General features: G+C 48.3%; 2 protein-coding genes across 4 annotated transcripts in view; one reads left to right on the top strand and one right to left on the bottom strand.

Annotated features, from left to right (window-relative positions):
• Nucleotides 1-8,694, top strand: part of LOC135918891 (potassium channel subfamily K member 18-like) — a 110,222-nt gene extending 101,528 nt beyond the window's left edge. Inside the window, exons 4-5 of the mRNA XM_065452577.2 lie at nucleotides 2,222-2,611; nucleotides 8,556-8,694. Of these exons, the coding sequence (XP_065308649.1) occupies nucleotides 2,222-2,581 (360 nt within the window). The 3' untranslated portion in view covers nucleotides 2,582-2,611; nucleotides 8,556-8,694. The remainder of the gene's footprint in view (nucleotides 1-2,221; nucleotides 2,612-8,555) is intronic.
• Nucleotides 6,124-16,663, bottom strand: part of LOC135918890 (SEC14-like protein 2) — a 120,957-nt gene continuing 110,417 nt past the window's right edge. For all 3 annotated transcript variants that reach the window (XM_065452574.2, XM_065452576.2, XM_065452575.2), the window contains exons 11-12: nucleotides 8,554-8,866; nucleotides 6,124-7,343 (exon numbers count right to left, since the gene is read on the bottom strand). In XM_065452574.2, coding sequence (XP_065308646.2) covers nucleotides 7,243-7,343; nucleotides 8,554-8,866 — 414 coding nt within the window. In that variant the 3' untranslated portion in view covers nucleotides 6,124-7,242. The remainder of the gene's footprint in view (nucleotides 7,344-8,553; nucleotides 8,867-16,663) is intronic.

The raw sequence follows: 16,663 nt of genomic DNA, 5'->3' as shown, positions 1-16,663 counted from the left end.
GCTTTGTAACCTGGCTTTTTGGCCAAAACCTGCTTCAGTGATTTGATTTGATACAGCGTCTTCAACTACTGGCTTTTCTCCGAGTGGTAAGAGATCAAGAAAAATGTGTTGTCAGATTACAGTCTGCACTGTATGAATAATTACTCTGCAAGTTTGCCATCTTGATGTGATTAGTGCAATAAAAATAACCTGTTGTTACTCTTAATAGCTTGTTGCCTTTCCAGTTTCTTTTCATTCTGACCCCAAGGTTCCAAGAACCAGCAAACTTGGCCTGCTGCCAGCAGCCGTTCATGCATTCCCTTGTATGAAATAAATTTGATCTAGAAGCTCTTGCATCTTGAATCTTTTTCTACTTGCAGATTTGCTGCTGCTATATAGCTGATTAGTCTGCGGTATGAATGAATCATAAAAGTAAGCTTTACTTAAAATGTGCGCATGTGAACATTTGAAATGCGCTTAAAGCTGTGTCTGCACCGCATGTATCGAAAACGTGCAGCTGTTGTGAACGATGGTTAGTGATAAATGACGCTCTGTTAACGGTCACTGACATAACTGCAGGCACGATAGCTCTCTTGGCGACGGTCATTAATCGGCTGGTTTCGGCAGCCAAAATGCGCTAAGTGTCCACCTTTCGTGTGTGAAGTTTTAAACACTCTTTAAAACATTTCTTGCTTTCTGACAGTGATAAGACAACTTCATATGCATGCTGAAAATCATTGCACCGCGTTTTGTGGCAACGTACTGCGCGTTTGCGAGCGAACTTTGGAGCTGTTCGAGCCACGGGAGTATTTTATTTTGGGGAATCGAAGGTGGTCCTACCCCCTATTTGTACGTTCATGTGTGTGTTTGTATATGCGTGTTTACATAGGTACATACAAAGTTTCGGTTGGTTGGATGCCCACCCCCCCGACTGCACGAATGACTCGTTCGAGCGTAGCCTGTATTAAGAAGTGCCCTTTGCTAAGCGCCTGCGAATAATTCGCGCTTGTAGCTCGCGACCTCTAGAGAAAAAGGCGGAACACCGCGCGGCATTTGGCTCCTGCGCGCACGAGGAGTGGCTTCGCTGCAGAGCTGGATCACGACGGCGGACCTATGCGCAACTCTGCTCCCTGCGGGAGCATAGAGGAACACTACCGCGAAAAGGCAACGAGCGCCGCTTGTGGCGGACGTCTGCGTCACGTGCTGCGGCCTCGGAGATTACCATGGCGTCTGTTGCCATCTCGGAGGTCCGCATCCGCCGGAAGTTGAAAAGGCAACGAGCGGCGCCTCACGAAATTTATGCTGAACTAACTTCAACTAAGCGTGGCCTTTGCGATCGGCTCCGCCGGCGCGTCGTTGCTGCGAATCGCGGAGGCCACAAACTAAGGGAACCGCAGCCGCAATGGGAAAGCGAGCAACGCGGCTGGCATCTAGTAAAGGAGGCATTGGTTTAGCACGCCGGGACTAGGTACCCATTCCATCCCAACTCCGTTCCAGAATCTCGGGTTCTCACTCAATTCCCATCCCATCTGTCAGACTTGGGCCATGAGTCCGTACCCATTCCCTTCTGGGTGTTTCAAGATGCGGAATGACTCGGTAATTACTCCATTTCCGCAGTTGCTACTGTGCAACTCTTACGTGCACCAACTATAACCCAGCAAATGCCTTTCGCGTCGGAAGAGCACCTCCACCAGATAATATGATCGGTGGAGTAAAAAAAACTCGAACCCGCCGCCGTAAGTCCAGTGACTTTGGCGTTACGCTACTGAGGTCGCTTGTTCGACCACGGCTGCGGAGGCCATCTTCCGATGCGGGTGGAATGCAAAAAAACGCTCGTGTGCCGTGCACTGGGTGCATGTTAGGTAATTCCAGGCGGTCAAAATTAATCAGGAGTGTCCCACCACGGCGTGCCTCATGATTAGATCGTGGTTTTGACAAGCAACACCTCGGAATTTATTTTAACGTCCTTTTATATTTAAACAGCGTGAAAGGACGGGACAGAGCAGGAACGGAAACTATTTCATCGCAGCCGGTACATACCGACGCCGATGTGTATCAGCTAGTCCACACCAACGCTCTCGACCTGATCGACACTCAGTTATCAAAGCCCGCGTGCAGTCCGAAAGGATGAGGACTGGCGACCGGAGGAACGCTCCGGTACTTTGCTGCTCGTACCGCGTCAGCCGTGGGGGCAGCAGTGCAGGCGTTCGAGCTATCGCGCCCACTCCCGTCGTTCCCGCAGGAGCGAATCCCGGTGTACCTGGTGCTGCTGCTGGTGGGCGGCTACGTGTGCTTCGGCGCCACGCTGTTCTCGGTGTGGGAGGAGTGGAGCTTCCTGGACGGCGCCTACTTCAGCTTCATCACGCTGAGCACCATCGGGTTCGGCGACATCGTGCCCGGCTCCCACCTGCTCGAGCAGGGGGCCACCTCGGGCAGCGGGCAGGCGAAGCTAATCATCTGCTGCTTCTACCTCGTCTTCGGCCTGGCCATCATCGCCATGTCCTTCACGCTCGTCCAGGAGGAAGTGGTCCTCAAGTGCAAGGACCTAGTGCGGACGCTCAGGGCGCTCGTCTCTTCGGACGAGGGCGCCGCCACCTCCTAACCCGCTGGGCGAGGGCACGATGTGCTTCAGGTATGTGTGCAGACTGGATTTAAACTTGTCTTTTAATTCGCAATTACTGGCGACGTCGTTTAGAAATTGCTGCACTGCGGTAACGCGGTAGATATTACGACTGGCCACAATTTAGAGCACATGCATAACTGGGAGTTAGAAGGAAAAGAAAGAAAAGGACGCAACTAATTTTGACAAGGAAATTGGGGAACGTAACATGCGTTACGCATAATTAGTCGCGTTTAAGGAAGACCAGTGGTGATTGAATGGTAATCCCTAAACACCTTAATTTTTTTTCTATATCGATAAATGAATGTAGTAGAGAAAAACCGAAACGGCAGGTTTACAACCCCGCCAGAACTGCTGACGTCATAGTTACATGCATTAGTTATTTAGGTTGCGTGGTTCTTCTGAAAGTTTGGTTCACAGAAGGCTGCAGTTTGTGAATGTTGGAAGTGCGTTCCATGCAAACATTTCGTGGATCCAGCAAGCTGGGAATGCGACGTACTGCTTGGTACCGCTCCGACAAGCAAAGATATGTGACTGTACGCGGCCTTCTATATTAAGGTGGGTTCATATAGTCGAATGCAGTCCGTTATGACAGACACTGGGGTTATAGTCTTCGCGAATCACTTTCAAGGATACATTCACTTGAATTGATGTGCAACGCAGCATCTCCATTATCTCTGAAAACAAGCAACCGAAAATAAGGCCCCCATGTCTGTGAAAACAATTTCCAGGAATTTTAATCGTCAATAAATTTAACCGCTTCAACATTTTTTTTTAGTAGCGGCAGTCGATTGCCGCACACGTAAGTTCCTGACTGACAAAGGGGTGGCATCATCGCGAAATATTCTCTTAATATCGTCACTCGACAACACACTGTGCTCGGATAAATTCAATCGCATGGCTAAAATATTACGTGCAAGGGGCCCTTGAAGGGGATGACTCGTAACGTGATAGGTGGAGAGCACTCTCGCATGGTGCGACGACTTCGGGCTTCTAAGATATCTCTGTGCACTCGAAAAGTAATGACTTCTGTTGCAAAATTTCTGACGAAGTCCCGTTTTGTTTTGCTTGAATCGAACCGAGCTTGTCTGTCGTGCTGGTACCGAAACCGTGCGGATGGCACAGCGTTCGCGTAAAGAGAGAGAGAGAGAGAGAGAGAGAGAGAGAGAGAGAGAGACTTTAATAAGACGCTGAAGTTAGTTTTTTTTTTTGGCTAGTAGCTTGGCATGCTGCTCCAGGTGTTAGGTGAGAAATACGATTTTCACAGTAATCATAAAAAAACACACAGCGTCCAGAGCCATGGAAATAACCAAACGACACGGCCGACATTTAACATGACGCGTGTTTTATTATACCAACAATTGGAAGCTTAAAATGTGCAAAAGACAGCAAAGAGCTGTTGATCTCTAAAGGGACCTCGGCCTTTAGGTTATTGTTTTTTTAAGTAAATTAATAATAGACGAAATCCACGGGGAGCGCATTTACGTGGTGACCGAAGCTTAGGCTACCGATGCATGCCCTTCTCTTAGCTGTGGTCCATTCGTTGCTCATTAGTGAGGAAGAGATAAATAGGGAGGGAAAACAAAGAAGCACAGCGCTGCAGCTTTTTATCACAGGTTACTTTCCGCGCTCCAAGAGGGGCGCACCATCCAGTGGTAGGGTATAAAACTCGTAAACGGCGACCTCATGACATTGACGATAAAATAAATCTAGGACACTCCTCAACGACTAAGTCGCAACAGCAAGACGCGATGCAGCATAATAGAACGACGGCCGCACCTCGCACGAGACCTCGTGAAGTTATCCTAAAACGAGAGTCGCACAAGAAGGATATGCTCGCTTGTAAGCTGCGCATCAAAACGAATTGCTTGACCAAGAATGCTTGACCGAGAATGCTCGACCAAGAGGTGTGAAGGCGAAGCGTAAAACACGATCGGCGTAGTCTCAACTATATTTCTGCACTGGGTCAGTGTTGCTGAAAAATCTGCACCTTGCCCAAAATTCTCAATCAGCCATTCTTTCGTTAGCGATTAGGTCAAGATCGTCAGAAATGTCGAAGCGGTATTTATCGTAACATCTGTTCGAAAGCGTTTTTTCTTTCTGAATTGCAGTTAAGAGTAGGCGTATCAGCGATACTTTTGTTGATGAATGCCAGTATACATATCACCACACGATCGGTAACCCCAGTAACAGTTAAGCTTAGGTAATCGCTTATGCCTTACGGTGCTGTACTGACTGTCGACGATTGATATTACCGTTGTCAACAGTTATCGACCGACAATACTGATGCTGCATACATTTAGACTGAGGAATGACTAATGCTCCTTCCGGCTCAGGAAATTGACGTAGCCCGTAGCGGATTTTCTGGCGGTGTTGAACGAGGGCTGTCAACCAACAACGTATCAGTCAAGGAGATAACCGCAGCGTTACGCTGAACACTGGTAAATAACGTGACCAAGTAAAACTCACTCCATGACGTTACGCCTGTTACACAAATCGGTTGCCATTCATCTTGTAAAAAAGCATACTTTAAAGGAACAAGAAAGAGAGAGATAAAAAACAAAAGGAACTGATGTGTACCCCTCGGTTACGCCTGTATTTGTCGACCTAATTTTTTTAGAAAAGAAATGGATTTCCGACAGTCGGGTATTGGCTGTCCACGTGCTATTCGAATGGTGATCTACACTCCTTGTCCCAGGTTGTTTCAGCTTACGTCGTTGGGACTCTTCGGAAGGACGAACAGTGTTTAAACTAACGCGGGAGCAGCGCATTGAAGTAACTCGATATGGCACCTCATCTGTACATGGATCTATTAGCAACCGTCAGGTAGAATGTTTAGAAGGAAGCTTTCGATCTTAAAAGTAGCTTCAGTGCGTCAGGTGCCTATTGAGCATTTGTTCTCAACGAAGTGACCAGCTGATACCTTCAAACAAAATCTTTTCACGTGTATATGTTTGCAACCGAAGTGAATCAATACACTGTCTCAAGCTCACAGTCACGTATAAAGGGAGGGCAACAAAAGCATGATGAGGCTTGTTATGAAGAACACGTGTTCTTGTGAGGCAAAAAAAAGGAATTCTGGCACTGAAATCAATATAAACAGAAAGAGGCCGTTGTTGCTTTGGTATAAGGACAATGTTCAAGGTAGAATCACAGAGACGATTATGCCTTACCAACGTGAACGTACTATCGGACTTCTTGTCTATGGCCCCTAAATGCGTGACGTAGGGTTTATTCGTGAACCAGTATAGAATTCCAGTGTTGCCCGGAGCCCCCATATGAAACAGCATTGTTTGATTCGTGTAAGTTGATGCGGTTGTATGTTATCTAATATAATCGCATGATATATGAAGAATATGTGGTATGCGATTTCTTTTTCTTGTTTTGACAGGAAGCGAGGTAAATTGTTGAGCAGTAGAAAAAACTTGCAGCGCGCTGTTACCCGCAATGACAATGTGCATCCGTGCGTCCCGGGTGGGGATTTATGTGGCCCGTTCACGCTTCAACAAAGGTACGCATGCGGCTCAATGGGAAACAAATAAAGCGGTGTTTTATTTGCGCCCTGCCTAGGCAGGATAGTAAAAGAACAAGTAAATAACAGCAAATACAACAATCGACACTTTATACAACGAGTAGCAAAAATATTGGAACGTGGGTGAGCTGAAACGCCTGAGCTCTCAGAAAAGCGAATACTTGTAGTGCACCGTGTACCAGTGACCGCGCCGCAATGCGCAATTGAAGTGTGCTAATACAGTCGAGTTGCAAAGATGACATTGTGCCAGAACCGTCCGTGCCATGTTCCCACTAAAAGTTAGAGCCTTAAAGCGTGGGCAAATTACTCTTCACCGGCGTGATTACCTACTCCTACGAAAGGTAGCACTCGTGCCACCCTTGCGCAATCCACATTTAAAAAAAATATGATGGCGACACCCACCACCAGTTTACTCGGTGCTGGAATAACGTTCGCCGAGAGCGGCTTACAACATACTACGCCCATGCTTCGACTTTATATGCAACATGTGGTCTTGTCATCGACGCCACGGGATTCAGCAAAGTAGTCATTGCTATTTCTACCCGGTATCTGGAACTATCCTCAGGGAGGCATGGCACGCGAATAGCGAGATCAGTTCAATGAAGAGAGCTCGCGTATAGGGTGACCACACCAAAGCAACGAAGGGGTGACCGTGCTTACGGTTCGCTTCCACTGGAGTTCAAGGGGAGCGTCGGGCGAGACCACTGACCGAAATGCGGACTGAGGGCGACGGGAAGAAAGTGTCGTGCAGTTACACTAATTTACGCCAGGTTCTCGCGGAGACTTTGTTGTGCTCTTGGCCTCTGTGTCATTTCCAATACTCACACGCCTCCTCCACGGTATACAGTCACAGTCGACAAATTAACCGTTCAGTATTTTTGCTAAAAAAAGAGAAAGAAAATACAAGAAAAGAAAGGGGAGGAGGGTTGAGGATCTAGACAAGGAGCGGTCCATTAGCGTGGTGCTTGTGGTTTCGCCACCTTTAGCTGACTGTTTGGGTCGTAAGTGCACGTTATGGTCATCTGAATTCGGTTGGCTTCGGCCTGGAGAACGGTCAGGCTCCGCGGCCACGGAGCTCGATTGGCGGGGAAAGGAGAGCAGGTGTGTGACGTCACGCCGCGTCGTCGCCGATGGAAGGCGGTACCACCCGAACGGTGTAGGTGAGCTTCTTGCCGCGGCAGGCGCTGAACGTGTTGTCGAACTTCAGCACATCTGCGAAGGCAACGCAGGGTGGAGGTCACAGAACAAACCGGGAGATTTTGAGTAAATCGACCTTGAGTGCGGAAGCTGCCTGTTCTCTTTCTAAATGCGCGTGCGCCGACGTTACATACGCGCGGCAGTCTATATATTTTTATGGACATTAATAAATAGGGAGGTAAGGGCGCCAGATTATATTTCCGCCTGCTCCTTTTCACATGGGTGATATGGAAATGCATTGCATATGATCACAGAATGTCACACAAAGTAAAAAAAAGATGCATTATAAGATGAATAATATGATACATTATAAATTGACTCATTATAAGGGTGAGCATAGTGCGTCAGCTGCTTAATGACAGTATTGTCCTCCACCGTTCTGGTGGAGGAGAAGGCTATGTGATGTTATCGCAATTTCGAAACAAGCAAATTGAAATAAAAATTGCGGTGTTCAACATCCCCAAAACTGCATCGTGGCATATGAAGGACGCCGTTCTAGAGGGCTTTGGGAGAATTTCGATCCACTGGATTTCGACCACCTGTAGCACTGAAGTATACTTTACAGACATAATTCCTCTGTGCTCTCGGCGTCGAAGCAATGCGATCACTTCTGTCAGTTGAAATGACAATGAGTGGTGCAGACAAATGACACAAAATAAATGGACAGTGCGACACGCCAATTGAATAACACGTACGTTTGTTTTCCACCAGTCCGAGCAAGTGCAGAGGCCCTTACCGGAATCATTCTCCACGTGAGAGGAGCTTTTGGCTGGGGAAAGAGTCTTCGCAATAACACTCTTTGCATCAACGAAAAGGCTGATTGCGAGCCTTATCAAAACGCCGTCAAGTTTCTCGAAAACGTGATTGCTCCTATCCGCAGGGATCTGATCAAGCAAACGTTTGTAACAGGGCCAAGACATCAGGAAGGCCGAGCGTACAAACAATTTTTTCTACCTTTAGGCCTTCAAGTGACTATTCAAAGGCAGTCAACAAGGGCTGCTATCCTATGTCGAATTCCACCGTGTTAGCATTTCGAGCCAATCAGAGAAGCCGTAACAGACCTGTGAGCCAATCGGGACTCACAAGATGGCGTGTTTAACAACATGACGGGATCTCACTGTATCCGGTTGAGCATCCCGGGTCAGGCTGGAAGTTTTCGCAGTTTCTCACAGTTTTCACAGTGTTTCTCCACCGCTTTTTTTTTCGTTTGGGTCCCAATACGTACAGGTTCCGGGTTCCTGGCAGAGGAGGCTCCCTTCCCGCGGCTTGAGGTGCGAGTCCTCTCGCTGCCAGGGCAGCACGGCCACATCGTCGGCTTGGGCGTCCGGCCGGCGCACCACGGTGAAGCCGATGTCGTGGTCCTCGGTCTCGTACTCCCAGCACAGACGCGAGCCGGCCTGCGTCACCGACACGGGCACCTCGTGGCAGCTGCGCCGGTCCACGGACACCGTTGCCGCCGCCGAGCCGCCCTGGTCGCCGTTCAGCACGCTGCCGCGGCGCCGGTAGTCAGCCTCCGTGATGGGCCGTGCGATGGTGATCTGCGACGTGCCAATCACACGAGCAATGACTCAGGCTAAAGAAAGAAAAGAAGAGGAAGCGCGGAAGACGATATCGTTCCTTTTGTTTTTATTTGTCTTCTCGAGACGGAACTGAGGTGCCAAAGTGCGCGTAGCTTACCGATACTACCTATACGGCTGCGCTTAAAACTGCGGCGTGTGTCTGTGTGTGATTTGTGATGGGTTGGGTGCATTCTTGAAGGGTAGTATAGTAGTAGTAGTAATATGTGACTTTTAAAGGAAGGAAATGGAAGAGACAAATGCAGCGCCGTAACTGTCTCTCGCTGTGAGGACACCTCAACAGCACTGCACAGGGGAGGCGTGAGGGGAATAATAGAAGAGGAAGGAGGCCTCCCCAGTCGAGCGGCAAGGCCGACCGCCCGAAGAAGACCTATCGAAGGGCGGCAGCCGTATTACATAACTGATGTCGGCGTTACACCCAACACGTATCCGTGAGCAACACAGCCCAGAGGACAGGGCATAGGCAGGGCGCTCTGTGCTTGTACCCATCCCTTTGCTTGGTCAGTGAGCTGCAATACGTCTCTTGTGCGGAAGCTCTCAAGGCTGCGTCGCATCGAGAAGCCTGTATGCTAGCGGCGATTACGGCGCAGCTGTTGTGAGGATCCTGGTGCTGCAGTTGTTACTGCTGCTGCCGAGCAGCCCTCCCGAGTACAGGAAGGTGACCAAATGGTCGGGCCAACAGCATATAACAAAGTATATCGTGGGCCGTTAGTGTTGGAACAGGTGTGTTGTTCAACGTCTAGGAAGTACGCATCCATGCAACCAAAGCGGTTGCAGCAAGCCTTGATGTGGTTCGCCAAGTGATATTTCAAGCACGTGTTGCATTCTTGTCAGACTTTTGTAGGGAACACTACATGAATACGCAAAATTTCTTAGTCAAAATTGATATAACCACTACATTTGCAGTGACAGATATGGCATGTTTGTCGCTTAATTAGAAAGAAAAAAGAAGTCGTGATGTTGACATCTTAGCTGGTCATTCTTAATAATTAGCATATTACAATAAGCGAGTGTTGCTGTGTACGGAATCCCATAGCCTACGCGTGCAATGCGGCCATACGCGTTCAGCTTCATCTAGAAATTCACTTGATCAAGCAGCTTATAGACGGCCACCGTAAGAATTCACAATTTTGCGGTGTTTCATGGTTTAAATTATAGTGCTTACGCATATTCTGAACGAGTCGCTGCAAGCGTATATGTTGTAATCTATGTGCCACACCCAGTCGCCGCTAAGTCCAGCACTGCGGTAACAGTACTTAACGCAAGTAATTAAGGAGCAAGCAGTAATACTGATATTGAATTTCAAAGATGAATCTCACATGTTAGCACTATTACTGCTTCTATTCGGTCTGCCTGTCACCGTTCAGTTCTTTAACTACTAAGAAGACGAAGCGATGGAACGCCCATGTGCTCGCCATAGACTGACAGCTCGCGTTACATTTAACGCGAGTGCTCAGACGTGTTCGCTGATGTCGATATGGGGCGCAATACCTTGCACAGTGTACACTCGTGGGAAAGGGGGGGGGGGGGCGTCAATGTCTGTGTATATCGCTGCAGCTAAGAATTGCAGGAAGCAGGTACCCGCCAGTACTGCTTATGGTCTTTCCCTTCAAGCCACGACGGTCTGCTGTGAAGACCGGTGGTGGATTGGCGACAGGAGAGGACTGTGTACTGCCCCTTTACTCGCCTCGCTCGTTTGGGCGCTCGTTCAGCATAGCCATGGCTATCTTGTTAGGTTTTGTGTTAGAGCTCCTTTGACGATGTTGATGTCCTCAGACTATACATACCACACCAAGTGCTTCGTTCCTTGAAATCGAGCACCCTTGACACTACTTTCCACCAGGCCTCAGACTGCGCCGGATTTAGATTGTACAGAGCTCAAATTTTGAGAACATTTAGCGTATGCCGCACCTATGGCAGTTGTCGCAGCGTTTCACTCGCTCACTTGGTTGTTGCGCATCGGTCAGGACTACACCTAAGCAGGGAAAAGCGGTAAACCCGTACAAATGTATTAAAACAGTTTTCAGGCTTCCTGTAGAAGGCTTTGTTTAGAATTGTCCTTGTGGCTATATTAAGCCTACAATGTGCTTATAATAGACATATGTAGCAAATAAGTCAATCTTCTTCTGTGCATGTGCTTTCTGTGGACTTCCCAAAGGGAAATCGAAAACGTCTTTACACATTAACCGAGAAAACAATGCAAGGTCATGAGTGTACAGCGAGATTGTACACGATACATCGCCATTGAAAGTACTTTTCGCTGGGATGAGATACTTAGTTCGTGGGCTAAAACCGTCAAGAAAAAGAACACAAGCTCATTTTTACAAAATAACGCCAAGTACTGTTTATTTTTCTTTCTCTCTGTAGTTGGTGAAACTGCAAACAGAATTAATGGCATGCTTTTGTGCCTGTGTAAAGCTTTGGTTCCAGCAAATATTACGATAATATCTGCCTACGTCCGTCGCCGATAGCGTTTAGGCAGTCTTATTATTTAGAAAGATACTTTCTCAGTGGCTTCGTCGATAGTAGAACATTTTCTGATTATTCTAACTTTTGTCGTTACTTAACGCAGTCTTTCAGGTACCAACAGGTACCGTTGTTGAAAATGCTGTTTCTCGTCAGACATCTCAAACTGCGGGAACTCGGAGGTTATGACGCCACACTGCTGCAGCTTCACCTAGCTAGACTCAGGCGCAATGATATCGAAGTTCAGTGTAGCAATAAGCGCCTAGCTAGAACTATGATTACTAACTACAAAGCTTACGGCTGTGAAATAGTAGGCGCCATTTCTCTTCGCAACTAACCTAGAGTCTAGGCGCCTATTTTGTCGGAATCTCGAGCACGTTACATACTCATATCACAAGCGGCATGCATCCGTCCCGCCTTTAAGGGTGATTATTGTCCGTAATGAGGAGTACTTCTTCCCAGCCGCGTTATAGCGAGGAGGAAAGTAATCTCTGTTAATGTGTTTACTCACTCTTGATGTGGAATCAGAGGTATGGGTGCGGATGGGTGAAGGTGGCCAATAACTTGGACCTTCACAGTGACGGTCTTTCATGGAGCCGTTAGAGCAGTTGATGATTATCCAAATACGTATTGTCATATACGGAATACCGGAGCACTGGTGACATAAAGGTGGGCAGCAACGCCGGTGGCGTTATCTTGTGATGCTAGTCCATGATGGCGCAAAAGTCACCTTGTAATGACGGACTATGTGCTACTGAGCTGTTGGCTTAAAGGCCTGGCAGCAACCACAACCATGCATTGTTATCTACTTGTCTTTCCTTTCACACGAACATACACAAACCACTAAAAATTCTGGCAGGAACCATCGATGGTGATTGTCGCAGTCAGCGATAGAGCTTTCAGGTTACCCTGCGGCGTTTCTCACGCGGGTAAGATGCGGCCTGGCGCTCGCCCTCTTCACCTTTCTGCTCCTCTTATGCGCAATAAAACTGCGATGTGGGCGCGCTGGTAATTCATTTTGATATATAACACCGCGCAAAAACCAGGAGCTGCCCGAATCAATCACTTGCCTCTCTCACTCTCTCTCATCCTACCCTGCGCATGCGCTCCCTTCTCTCCTCCTCCTTCTCCTCCACAACTTCGCTTCCCTCTTCTCTCTACTTTCCTCATCACTCTTGTCACCCCTTACCTTGTTAAATCGCCGTCCGCCGGCCACGAAACCCCGGGGAATCAGTTAAAGAAAGCTTTAAAATGTTTCGAACGGTGGAACGGTGTTTGTCGTTGAAGAAAGTGGCACATGAGGTCACTACGAACGCGCTGGGTGCTGCCGTCCATGTCCTTGGTGCTCTGGTAAACCGTGAACTGCTGCACGTCAGACGGACAGGCTAAATCTGTATTGATGTTTTGGGGGCTGGTGCCAGTTCTGGCATAAGGGCCGCAGTGCTGCCAATATGACGACGAAAAGTGGCGAGTTACGCGGCAGCTGTGGCAACGACCATGTTGCAGGAGACCGGTACTCGAACTGATTGAAAAAAGGGTTGTGGTCGTATCTGAAATATGAATGACCGTGTAAGTTCCGGATACATCGCAGGAATGGCCCATTCCGTAGAAACAATGAGCGCTTTATAGGAAGAAAGACATTTGCTTTTCGAGGTGTCCATCAAGGTGCTTTGGTACGGCGAAGTCAGCGAAATGTACGCCCGCACTAGAAGGCATGGCCTGAAATAATGTGAGCGAAGCTTCTTCCGTAGCCCTGCCCATGCGTCAGCGACCGTGATACACATGGTTTAGCCCTTTTCATCGCCTATGCCTGCAGTGCAATGCCGTCCTCATGTGGAACACTACTGCGCCTTTAAGCGACTGGATGCTGCGTTCATGTCGTATAGTTTGCTACCCTGTTGAAAAAAACGCGAAACGAAGCGCATGTAAAAGTCAGACCGAGTCAATAAAGCATTGTTGTTGGGTCCAACGACTCGTAAAACTTTTTATGCATTTTTGATATTCCATTTCTTTCCAAGTAACATACAGAATTTAGGCCGGATGAAAGCACCTGGCTTGCCAAATCGTCTTTCGAAATATTCTGCGACAACCATGTGAGCTGGGTATGAATCCTACTCATTTTATCGTCTCCTTCATGTACGATTAATTTAATTTTTTATTTAATTATGGGGTTTAGCGTGCCAAAACCACTTTCTGATTATGAGGCACGCCGTAGTGGAGGACTCCGGAAATTTTGACCACCTGGGCTTCTTTAACGTGCACCTAAATCTAAGTACACGGGCATTTTCGCAATTCGCCCCCATCGAAATGCGGCCGCCCTGGCCGGGATTCGATGCCGCGAACTCGTGCTCAGCAGCCCAACACCATAGCCACTGAGCAACCACGGCGGGTCCTTCATACAAGAGGTACTACGTACAAGAGCGAGAGCTATATGCTGACGAATTTATCTTTTGTATAATTTACGTTTGAGCGAAGAGCAGAGCCGAGATCATTAAACGCTTATATTTCAATTGTTTTCATGTTCGCTCTTTGTCAGGAGTCCAAGCATCCCTCCGTCTACGTTGTCGCCAGAATATGTAATTGGGCGGTGGACTGCGTAAGAAAGGAATAGAACCAAGAGAAAGCCATCCTGCTATTATACCAGCCTAGAGCGTGTTCATAGACGGATAGGCTGAAAAAGAGATAGAAAAAAAGAGTATCCCATGAATGAACGCGATTGACCGACAAGCGCAGAAGCTGCAAGGGCTTGACCAGGCCGGATAGAGCGTTAGTGGTGCGAGCGGAGGGGACGCAAAGGTAAGCAAACAAACAACGCAGTTCGTCAGAAGAGGCGCCGGCCAATTGTAATAGCGTACATTCTATCAGCGGAGGTGACCAGCCAGAAAAAGAGAAAAACAGACACGAAATGGAGGACGCTTAAGCTCCGCCTTCAAAGCATTCAAAGATCCCTGACTACTTGTTCCCGGCAACTGCAGCATACGTAACCGCAATGTTTTCTTGGAAAGCTGGCGGCGAACGCTATACGCGAAAGCGAGCTTTCTTGTTCTTTTTTTTTCCTTGTAACGCTATTGCAACGCCATCCAGACGGTCATGCAAGGAACCGAGCGGGGCGCGCCGCTCCTAACCTCAAACGGCTGCTGGAAAAGGGTTTTGTGTGTCAGTTTATACGAAACATAATTATTTTATGCGAAGCATATTACGAGAGCTCAACCCAGCTCCTCAGGCGCGGCGGTGTCGCCTTCAATACCACGTGACACCGTGACGTCACCACAGAGGAGAAACGAGGCTCCAACTCGCGCCGTCGCTCGCGGCGTCGCCCCCAGCATCGGACGCGCCGAGCGTCGAGCAACGCAGCGTTCGGCGCGACAACGATTTATTCATGAAGTGCAACGCCGCAGACACCGACACCGGCGACACCGGCTTTTCTGCGACACGAGCTCCTTAACGCTGTCGCGTTAAAATAAAGGCTAGTATGCTTCGCATCCTGGGCGTAACCTTAGCTAAGCCACAGCCATTTTTTTTTCTCATATATTGAAATTACATACCGAGGCTAGCATGTCCGTAGGTTGTGTATAAGTCATACTTTGCTAATTTTCTGACGCATTTTACGTTGAGAAAGTCAGTTAGTTCAGTAACGCATCTGCGCCACGCGGAGGGCCTGAGTGGATAGGAATGCGTGCTTCGGGATGATCTTCATCAAACCAGCATCGACGCCGGCGTCAACGCAGGCGCCTGCACCAACGCAATATCTTCTGCGACCCGGGGCCCTTAACGCTATCGCGCTAAAGAGTAAAAGAAAAAAAAAACGAAAGAAAGAAAGAAGAATTCAGTCATTCCAGGATGACCAGCGAAGCTGTTTGGCGCACGACACATAGGTGACCCAGAATACTCAACGAAGGTACGAACATATTGTCCATAATCTGTGGTCATCGTGGCGATGTAGGCACGCACATGCATTCGCGTAATGCCTCTGTTATTAAATGTGTCCGTCACGTAAGACAATAAACGGCTCATACCTCCGTAAGCAATGGCTCACGCCGCCGCAAACAAACGCGGCCTCCCCATTACGACGGTAGAAGAGAAGCGAAATTCTACGCTAGAATCATTAGCGGCAACGAAGCCAGCTGTGAAAGACGACGACGCCCGAACCATTGCTGATGATGATAGCTTTTTGCATAACGGAGTCAGCTGCGGAAGAAGATGACGATGACGAACGCGCAAGCAGTGGCAGTAGCGCGTTCGCGTGGTTGGCGCCGAGAATTTTATAACAGTCCTTTTTGAAAAAGTTGTACAAAGCATTTTTCTTTCGAAAATGTCTGTTCTTACACTTGTACCTGGGACATCTTTGGGTCCCGCGTGGCACAAGGGCAGTTCAAGGGCGCGTTACAGGTCCCCGAGCCGCAGGGGTATGTGCCATTGAACTTGGACCTTTTCTTCACTGTCGCCACGATCGGTCAACACGATGATTTGTTTTTGTCAACATCTCGGACCCATTTATTTTTCTCCAGATGCTAGCCATAGAAAGCTTCGCTGCAAAAACGGATGGTGGGAAAGCTTTGTGCATTCAGGGTCTCAGTAAGTGAGAAGGCTTGCTTCGAAGGGCAGTCGAGTTTCTCGGTCGCCTGAGTTTGCTCGACGGCGCTGAGTGAACAAAGATAGCGCGGGACAGCCGAAAGCAGCAGACAACAACGTGTCGAGATAACGCGACGTGCGTCAACACTGGCGCACCCTGCGCAAGCCGCTTCCTCGTTTCAAACACGGAAGGCATGGGCAATGTTACGCGCCACCGCCGCATCAGCACAATATCGATACCGTGACTGTCCCGCTATCTATACATACTCTGCGCAAGCCGCTTGCCACGCCTTTCTGGGGTGAGTCACGGGCTTGTCTCCCCTTTGGGACATTATCTGTCTATCCACCGTTCCCTCGAAGTACAACGCAAAACTGACGAAAATTGCAAATCACTTTAAAATCCATTCAGTGTACATCATGCGCATTTGGAAATGTGTTCCAAACTACCATAAAGTGCGAAATAAAAATACACACGAAAACTTTCTATTTATAACATACCTGCACAGGTAATGCAGTGGGTCGACCGAAAAATGAATGACAGAAGGGACCGACCGTTTGACCACGTGGCTCCTCTTTTTTACGGCCCCCCACGAGGTAACGCCCGAGTGGTGATAACCCTAGAGTGAATCTAGATAAGCCAACAAAACTACAGGCGTGCCGAGGCTTCAATTTTATTTCTTCATACCATTACCTCATTCAACTGAGAGCGTCACCAGAGCT

The sequence above is a fragment of the Dermacentor albipictus genome, chromosome 2 (assembly GCF_038994185.2).
Source record: "Dermacentor albipictus isolate Rhodes 1998 colony chromosome 2, USDA_Dalb.pri_finalv2, whole genome shotgun sequence".
NCBI classification, from domain to species: domain Eukaryota; kingdom Metazoa; phylum Arthropoda; class Arachnida; order Ixodida; family Ixodidae; genus Dermacentor; species Dermacentor albipictus.
Note: the sequence above shows the minus strand (reverse complement) of the source record. Positions and strands in the feature narration are given on the sequence as shown.